The 8,576-nt window shown below is 51.3% G+C and overlaps 1 protein-coding gene across 1 annotated transcript; it reads right to left on the bottom strand.

Moving 5' to 3' along the window:
* Window positions 1-6,036: 6,036 nt before the first annotated feature.
* Window positions 6,037-7,254, bottom strand: PV07_12631 (uncharacterized protein; the record flags this gene model as incomplete). The annotated part of the gene is made up of 1 exon (XM_016400173.1): window positions 6,037-7,254. The coding sequence occupies one exon, from the start codon at window positions 7,252-7,254 to the stop codon at window positions 6,037-6,039; it is 1,218 nt and encodes a 405-aa protein (XP_016242181.1).
* Window positions 7,255-8,576: the final 1,322 nt, after the last annotated feature.

Here is an 8,576-nt window from a genome sequence, read left to right as displayed (position 1 = left end):
AAAAAAAAAAGGAAGACGGCAGGTTGTTCAACCCCTTCTCCTGATGACGGATTATCGATTTACAAGGCTTGAAGAATCTATTTTGTTGTCTAGTAACCATTTTATAAACAAGGCTATTTCCGTGATCGAAAACAGACCGCTGCGGTTCACTCGACCATCACGCCCTGCCGGTAATACCTCCCTTGACGACTATATCGCGACCTAGAGGACTTTGAAACTTCAATCCAGCCGATAAAGAGCATTCGGGGATCAATCGATCATGGTTGCGGCTAGTGGGTCACTATTCCAGCTCCTCCCTACCGCATATGTTCTGGCTATCACAGTTAGAGCATGTCCGGCCTACGGATTCGTGGCAGGCCTGTCCGATTTTAGCCCTGCTTCCACGTGGACCACCTGGACGAGCGCGGCCGAACCGGGAAGCTCGACTATCGTGCCGGATACGGGGGTATCAGCCTTGTCGGCGACTGCAGCGACTACGTCCAGCGTGAGCGGGCCGACGTCAACTCAGGGACCTTCCCTATACGACTACATGTCGGTGGTGTCGAAATGGCGCGCTGCCGGTGGCTACGCTCCTTTCACTCAGGACAGCCAGCTCGAGGCCAATGCCTTGAAGACCAGTACCGACAGCGTCGGCGGCCTGATCCACGAGTTGAACCTCGGCACCATGGCCCAGGTTCTCGCTCCTGGTACCCCCGACAACTTCGAGAGCGTCTACGTCGGTGGATGGCTCTGCGAGATCCCCACTCTGCCCGGTCTGAACGGCATCTGCGCCACCGAGGCTCAAGGATGGGATCACTCCAACGGGGAGACAGGCCATGCTGAGATCCTCACGGGCGACTATTCACGCATAGGTTGCGCTTTAGCCCTGTCAACTGGTGTTTGGGCATGCGGTAAACCCTTCCCTTTTTGGCGTCGAGACGAATGTTGGACTAACTGTTTTGGACAGACTTGGCTTGAGCAGCGAAACCGATATATTGGGGTGCCTGATGTTTGTACGTTGGATTACTCATGAGCCGAAGCTTTTCTCAGCCGTAGGACGTCCTTCTGCTCCTAGAGAGGAGGGAATCGTGGCATGGTTTTATGTTCCGTGATAATTTTCGGCTTCCTACTGACTTTTTCCGATGTCAATTACACATGGGGAAAGGGCTACACACGATCCCGATTGGGCCTGGATACCTTTTGGGTGAACCAGGCTGGCCGCTCAAAGTATGTAAACTTATGTAATGCGGCGCCCCTACCCACCAAGCAACTGCCTGGTGGGTAGGTGAGCGCCTCGACACCCTGTGCCCTCTAGATAAGTGAGAGCCTGGCGCTCTACAGGTAGAGATAGACAGCGACAACCTTTCTCAGCTTTCGGAAAACTTGCCACCGTTCTTTCCTGTACATCGGTGTTCTTTGCGTTACAACAATTGATTGACGAAATGTGCCTTTCTCCGTTGGCGTTGGGTCTTTGCGGCGCGGCTTGGCGATGCTACTATCAATCTCCGATGATCACTGTTTTAGGAACGCCCGATCGCGCCGGTCTCAATTTTGCAGTGTGTCACACGCCGAGCTCGGTGGCGGGATTCAAGAGGGATCTTCTGTTCACAGTGCGATCTATACGTCAATGATCACCAAAGTTCCCAGAGAGGACACAGAGACATAAAGTCTAGACTGAGCCATGCAATTGTTAAGACGTCATTAGTATGACGCCCTAGGCTAGGTAGCTGCTTCGGTAAGGATGGCCTGATCTTCGCCCCACTGTTGAAAATCTGGGTAAGCAATCGGTAGAAGGACGGAAGCATGATAAAGAAATATATAAGTAAGCTAAGGCTAAAATACTTTACGGTCTGTTCCTTGTTTGGGAATTGGAGGTAGCGTACCTCTACCGAGTACGACTTTTCGGCCAATAGGGTGTTGAGGGTAAGATTGCGCTTTAGTTTCTGTAAATATGGGCCGGACATACCCGGGCTCGGTACAGGAACAGGATGGATTCTGTAGGTTTTCAGAAGTAGTCTGACGAGGTCCTATCGAGTACGGTAACTAACGAACAGGTTTCTAGCGCTAGTCCCGCGCCTTCAGCCGAAAGCAACCCTACCAGTCTCAGGCAGGCTTGGGTATTCTCGCGCCCTGGCATGCAAGGTGGAATCTTTCACTTCGTAGGTTGCACCCTCCGGTCTGGGCCGCCGCGGTTGGGTTATGTTGTGTTGCGAGACCGGCTTCACGTTGGTGAAGCCTCTATGAAGATGCAAGTCAACGTCAAACCATATTTGCGACGACCATAGAGTTGGCGTGCGATCCTTCGCTCGCTCCAGAACTCATTTCCCAGTCGTAACATTGGACGACCCTGACGCGGTTCAGGCGCCAAAACTCCCCTGGCTGATGATTTGCCACGCTCAGGTCGAGTCTGCTGACAACCCCCTCATGATATAAATTCCCTGATTGGCGGTGGAGGGGCACGGAGGTATCCTGATAGACTTCTCTCCATTAGTTTGCCCTCTGCACGGGGCCCTGAGACCTTTTACAAGATCGGCTCAGTTCTCGCAGTTAGTTCAGTAGCGTTGAGCATCAGCGAATCCTTTTCCCTCGTTTCTGACCAATCCTCGTTATTGACCATGGTTACTATTGTGCGGGAACCACCAAAACGTGTAATTCCGGAATCTGAATTAAAAACTACGGAGCTCATGGTGACACAATAGGTTCTCATCAATCGGATCAGATTATCAACTTATGTAATGAAATGTGTGATATTTTGGCACTAATTCACAGGCAACGCCCTTGATTTGTGCTGAACGGCTTGCGCTATGACCGATACGGAAAGAGAGGAGACAATAGTCGAACGAGGCTTGTATTTATCATGTTTCTTCTAAAGGGTCTGACAGAGTCTACCAGTACACTCTGACACGCTCCCGTCAAAATATAAAGATGGCCTTCCATATCACGGAGATCGTGCAGGTTCTCAACAGATATTCTTTCAGCGTGCAAGGAATGCCTGATCTTCACAAACTACTCAATTGAATTCTCCAAACTCTCATAGGTGCATTCGAGAGTCCTGAAGCTGCGGCACGAATATGCCCGTCCGTTTCTATCGATTCGCCCCCTGCCTACCGCTATCGAAGTACATCCGCAATGCTTGTTACAAAGAGCAAAAGGGAGCTGCTACGAGCTTCACTGACCTCAAAAACGTGGGGGAGGGCGGAGATTCTGCGGAAACCGCGTGGTCGACATCTGTCTGTGCCCGTGACAACGACTCCACCAGGCGGGAGAATCTACCGCAATGCTCTCCAAGTAGTGCAGGAGCGCAAACCGGCACATCCAGTTCTGCTCGTTCATCGTAAGGCGACGGCGGATGCCGCCAAAGAGTTCCAAGCGCTCTTTCCGGGTAAAATAATGTATGCTGTGAAAGCAAATCCTTCACCCGATCTACTTCAGCTGCTCTTCCAGACCGGCGTCACCAGGTTCGACGTTGCCTCCGTCAACGAAGCCGAACTAGTCAAGAGCGAACTGGGGCCGAAACAGACAACCTTGTGTTTTATGAATCCAGTCAAATCTCCCGAAGCAATTCGAGAAGCCTACTGCTGCCACGGAATTCGAGTATTCAGTCTGGATGACGTGGAGGAGTTGGATAAAATTGTGCAAGCCACCTCTGTAGGTTCGAGGCGCGCCCGCGATTTGACGTTGTGTGTCCGCGTCCCGGTACCGTCGCGGCACGCGAAATTCGATCTTGCGACAAAATTTGGCCTTCCGAGGTCACAGGCTATAGCTTTAATACAAAAAGCAAGAGTCTCAGCTGAACGCCTGGGAATCTGCTTCCACGTAGGAAGCCAGTCGATGGCGATCGAGGACTTCCAAGACGCTTTGCGAGAGGTCTTGGCGCTGGCGACGGAAGCGGGGGTCCAAGTTGACATCGTCGATGTCGGTGGGGGGTTTCCGGCCAAGTATCCCCACATGCAACCACTGGCGCTTCCACACTACACGCGAGCGATTGGCGCACTCTTGCGCACCCTCCAGGCATCGCTAGGCCCCCAACTTGAACTTTGGGCGGAACCAGGCCGACTGCTCTCGGCGCCATATCATTCGCTGCTCGTTCGAGTTGAGAAACGGCGGGGCCTCAAACTTTATATCAACGACGGGCCCTTCGGCAACCTCTTCGATACCGGGCGTTTCGGGTGGCGATATTTTGTAAGGCTGATTCGCGATCCGCCTTCGGACCGCCCAAATTTGCCCTTCGCATGTTACGGGCCAACCTGCGACAACGACCTCATGCCTGGCCCTTTCGATCTCCCATCTGACATTCAGACTCATGATTATTTTGAGATTTTCGGTGTGGGCGCCTATGGTTGCGCCCTGCAGACGCGGTACAACGGTTTCTATACGGTTGGATGCTTGGAAGTGGCCGAACAATCATAGAGATCTGGTATCGCGCATTTTCCCGTCCACACAGCGATCAGCCATCTCTACCTCCAATTGGAGCGAGGTAGGAGCCGCTACGGCAAGAGAAGGTGGATCGAAGGAACTAGCCCGATCTCCTGCCTGTCACTCTTTGTTTTATTCTAGTTTCCAGTCGCAGACTCTCTCCTTCGCACACAGACCGACCCTTGAACTGAAAGGCCTAGCCACCTTTTGCCATTGCGGCACCCAATCCCTTGTCCCTTCATGGCGTCGCCAAGATATATTGCATCCGTGGACTGATTGGATAAGAAGAAAACCGGGGGATAAGAGCGTTGTCCATATTTCTGAGCGCTTAGCGCCATTCGGTTTTTGGATGTGGTATCTATTGTCACAGTAGGGCCGCTTTTTAGAAAATGTGACCGCGCAGATTGTTCTATACGAACGGATTCCGCCGTGTGCTAAATTCCCAGGTCACACCATGGAATGAGTTGAAATCCCTAGGAGAAATTTTGTCGAGCACATACTTTATATACAGTATCCAAGAGTGGAGAAAGTGGCGTTTTCAGCATTTGTTGTGTCTTTCTCAAAGTAGGCCAGCGCCTTGGCACCCTCGTGCCTTCAGATAGGTTTATGCACGCTTTCAGAGAGTTTTCTTTCGTGTCCCCGACCGCCGTTCCTGAATTTTTAACATACAAGATCCTGTGGCAGGAGAAGATTTCTCCTGAACCCTGCCACGCAGAATGCCGCCTAACACTAGTCAAGTCACAGGCGGGATCGCTGAAGATCGCCGTTCCCGAGGTGTTCGTGAGACGTGATCGCCGCGAGTATCAGGAGCTTCTTCAACACTGGAAATGTGAGGGACTCTTTAGGACCACCGGTAGATATAGCGACGTAGGCAGCGAGCCAACTGCTAGATGGCAGCTTTAGGGAGTGTCTATACAGAGATTATCCACTGTGTTGGAAGAGGTCTCAGGAGGAAGCCTGCTCCTCCTGTGCGATAAGCTGGGATAGGGCCTGCAGGCTTGGCACTTCCCAGGATAGCCTAGTAGATCCCAGAGAAGGCTAGGCAGACCGTGACATTTCTACTAAAATACTAGATCTCAATTACTATAAATATTTAGAGCTTCAAATCTTAATAGGTTATAGATAACTATAAAATATAGTATATATTAAAATTTAACGCTAAAATATACACTAGTAGCTAAGATATTCTATCTTAAATTTCGCTAATTTTGGTGTAAAATGAAGTGCTATACACCTACGTTATTTCTACATTTAATACACGGCCAGCTTATTATTCGACCTATTAGTCATAAGGGATGCATGCGCCGACGTTATACGAGCCTAGGGACCAACGGCATATCTGGCACACGCAAACGGATAGCATTGGTGTGTCTGCAGAGGTGGTTTTGCCCTTTCGTTTTCGTGAGAGAGGACCGCACCTGTTTATTTACGAGATTTGTACGGTGGCAACAAGCTCTGTCCTGAACACGCCGACGGTCTGTCGGAGGAAATAACTTTTTTGAAGCTTGCGATGAGACCGGTAACGGCGATTGCCCCTGGTGATCTTACAACTCATAGGTACGCTTAATTCTACATCTGGGGAAGCGTTCGCACAGAACAGAGTCCTCTCGACTTCGCCCATTACCTCGTTTGTCTTGACCTTCATCCCTGCGACATCGCCGCCTCCAAGAGTATCATAGGTGAGTCAGGGTCCTTCCTCGTCCATTGGACGTTTAGTCGAGGATCGACGTCATGCAGCATCGACTGAAAGTCGGTAATTGTCCTCTCTTTGGAGAAGAAAAGAGACAACATGGTCAAGTCCATGGCTCGCGCCACAGATTCTTCGGCTGGGGTGACTCTGGGGCCCGCTAGGACATCTGGCAGCACAAATTCGGCAATGAAGAGCTTGCTTCCCGGTCTCTGCAGTCCGGGGCGCAGATTCTGAAGGATCCTGACGCAATCAATGTCATTCCAATCGTGTAGCACCCTCCTCAAGAAATAGCACACAGGCCCCTCCGTCACCACGGGTTGCGGCTGGAAGAAGTCGTGAACCGAGAAGCGTACCCGGTTTCGCAGTTCACTCGGAATCTTTTCCTCGGCGAGGTCCCTCTGTTCGGCTAAATCTTGCACCAAGAAGCTCAAGTTGCCGTACATCCGCGCTGCGTCTATGGCAAACTGACCCCAACCTCCCCCCACGTCAACCACCAGCATGTTACCCAGTTCGTGGCCCGGGAACATAGTCACGGTGTGGTCCGGACTCAACATCGACACGAGCCCGGCATGAAATGCTTGCAGGCTCAAGGAACTGGTAGGAGATCCTAGCTCGTCCCAAAAGCTGCGACCGAAAGTGAGTTCGGCCGCCGTCGGTCGGGGTTGGGTTGACTTGTCCATCGATAAGACATCGACCAGTCTGAAGCTCGGGTGCATGATCTCGCGTGAGAGCACCAATCGAAGCCAATCCGCGTGTTCTACCATGGCTTTGGAAAGTTCAGTATGCATAACCACGCCGGATCCGGGGGCTGTTTCCTGGAAAATGCTCGAACAAAAGGCGAATCGAAAAATTCGTTCGAGGATGGGAAGTTCAATCCCGAGAAGCGCCGATATATCACCGAGGGCGCGAGAGCCGCCGATTGGTACGGTAGACGCGACGTTGAAAGAAACCATCACCTGGAGCACACCGAGCCTGACGCGGCCCACTTGAGCCATCTCCATGAGGACATCTCGAGGTCTTTCGAGCAGAGTGAGTATTTCTTCGCGATGACCCATCGGTGAAGTTGTTCTGTCGACAGACGTTTGACCGCGATCCTCTAAGATGTTGGACGATCCAGTATCTAACGAGCCGGAGCCATGGCTCTGGCCACAGATATTGTTCGCAGACATGGGTACGGCCGATCTGCTCGGTGATGTGAGAACGGATGATGTGATGGCTATGGGCCTGACAAAAACATGTGGTTCCCTTAAAGGGAAACGGGAGGAACGGGATAGCAAGAACAAACGATGTCCGCTCATTATATAGGTATAGATGACTTTTGACTTGTTCTTCCAGCTGACCTCAAGTATGCTGCTTCCGTGATGGCTATTGGAACCAACGAACTTCATAACGTGAAAGTAACGTCGCCTTTCGGAATTACAACTCTTTTTTATTGGCCGATTATGAGACGAGTGCTCAAGGACTAAGTGCATCCGCAATCCAGATCGCAATACGTAACCTATGCGGACTCACCAAGACGTAAGCCCCACACTATAAAAGACCAAATAAGAAAAGAAAGTATGAGTTTCGATCCAATCGGAGGGAGTATTATCGGTTATGACTTGTTGCGAAGCCAAAAATGTAACAAGCTATATAGAGGAGCTCAGGAAATTTGTATAATTTTGATTCAGCTCATATTTCCTGCGCTCCTTGAAAGTCCAAGTTAGCAATCCAGCGTGAGCCCACCCCTACCCCAACGGTTGTGTTCGCTGGGCGACGACAGATAGATGGTTTGTTAAACGCTTAGGCCTTTCACTGGTTTAGAAACCCCTCGCGAAAATGGATTCGGACGGCATTCCCATCGACTACGTCGATGTACTCATCATTGGGGCGGGCCCCGCCGGCCTGATGATGGCCCTTTGGATGAGTTACTACGGCATCCGAACCCGAATTGTAGATAAGCGGACCACGAAGGTAAGAGAACGGCATACCCCCGTCCTACCATCTCCTCTCGAGTTTGTCCATTGGACTAAGGTGCTGTAGGTTTTCGGTGGTCAAGCGGCCGGTTTACAATGCCGCACACTCGAGATTTTCGACTCATTCTTTGGTCCTCGCATGTGGTACGAAACAAACCATATGATCGAAATCTGTTTCTGGAATCCGCCATCGCACGCCGCTTGCGACTCTCAGCATCCGCAAATCGAACGTTCCAATCGCATCCCGGATACCATTCCCGGCATCTCCCGCTTTCAGCAGGCAAATGTATATCAGGGATGCACAGAACGACTCATGCAGGAAGCGATCAAAGAGAATAGCATCCGAAATGAATGTAATGGGCAGGGGAGAGACGGAGAGATAAAGGTTGAGTATGGGGTAGAGCCGATCGAGCTCACCGTAGAGAAGAGTCTGATGGCGGACGGCGACGCATATCCCATTCAGGTGCGAATGCGACATTTATGCGAGGCAGACGCGACGTCAGGGCTGTCGACGACCAATTGGGACGGCCCCTCGA

This window comes from Cladophialophora immunda (genome assembly GCF_000835495.1).
Source record: "Cladophialophora immunda strain CBS 83496 unplaced genomic scaffold supercont1.33, whole genome shotgun sequence".
NCBI lineage: Eukaryota > Fungi > Ascomycota > Eurotiomycetes > Chaetothyriales > Herpotrichiellaceae > Cladophialophora > Cladophialophora immunda.
Note: the sequence above shows the minus strand (reverse complement) of the source record. Positions and strands in the feature narration are given on the sequence as shown.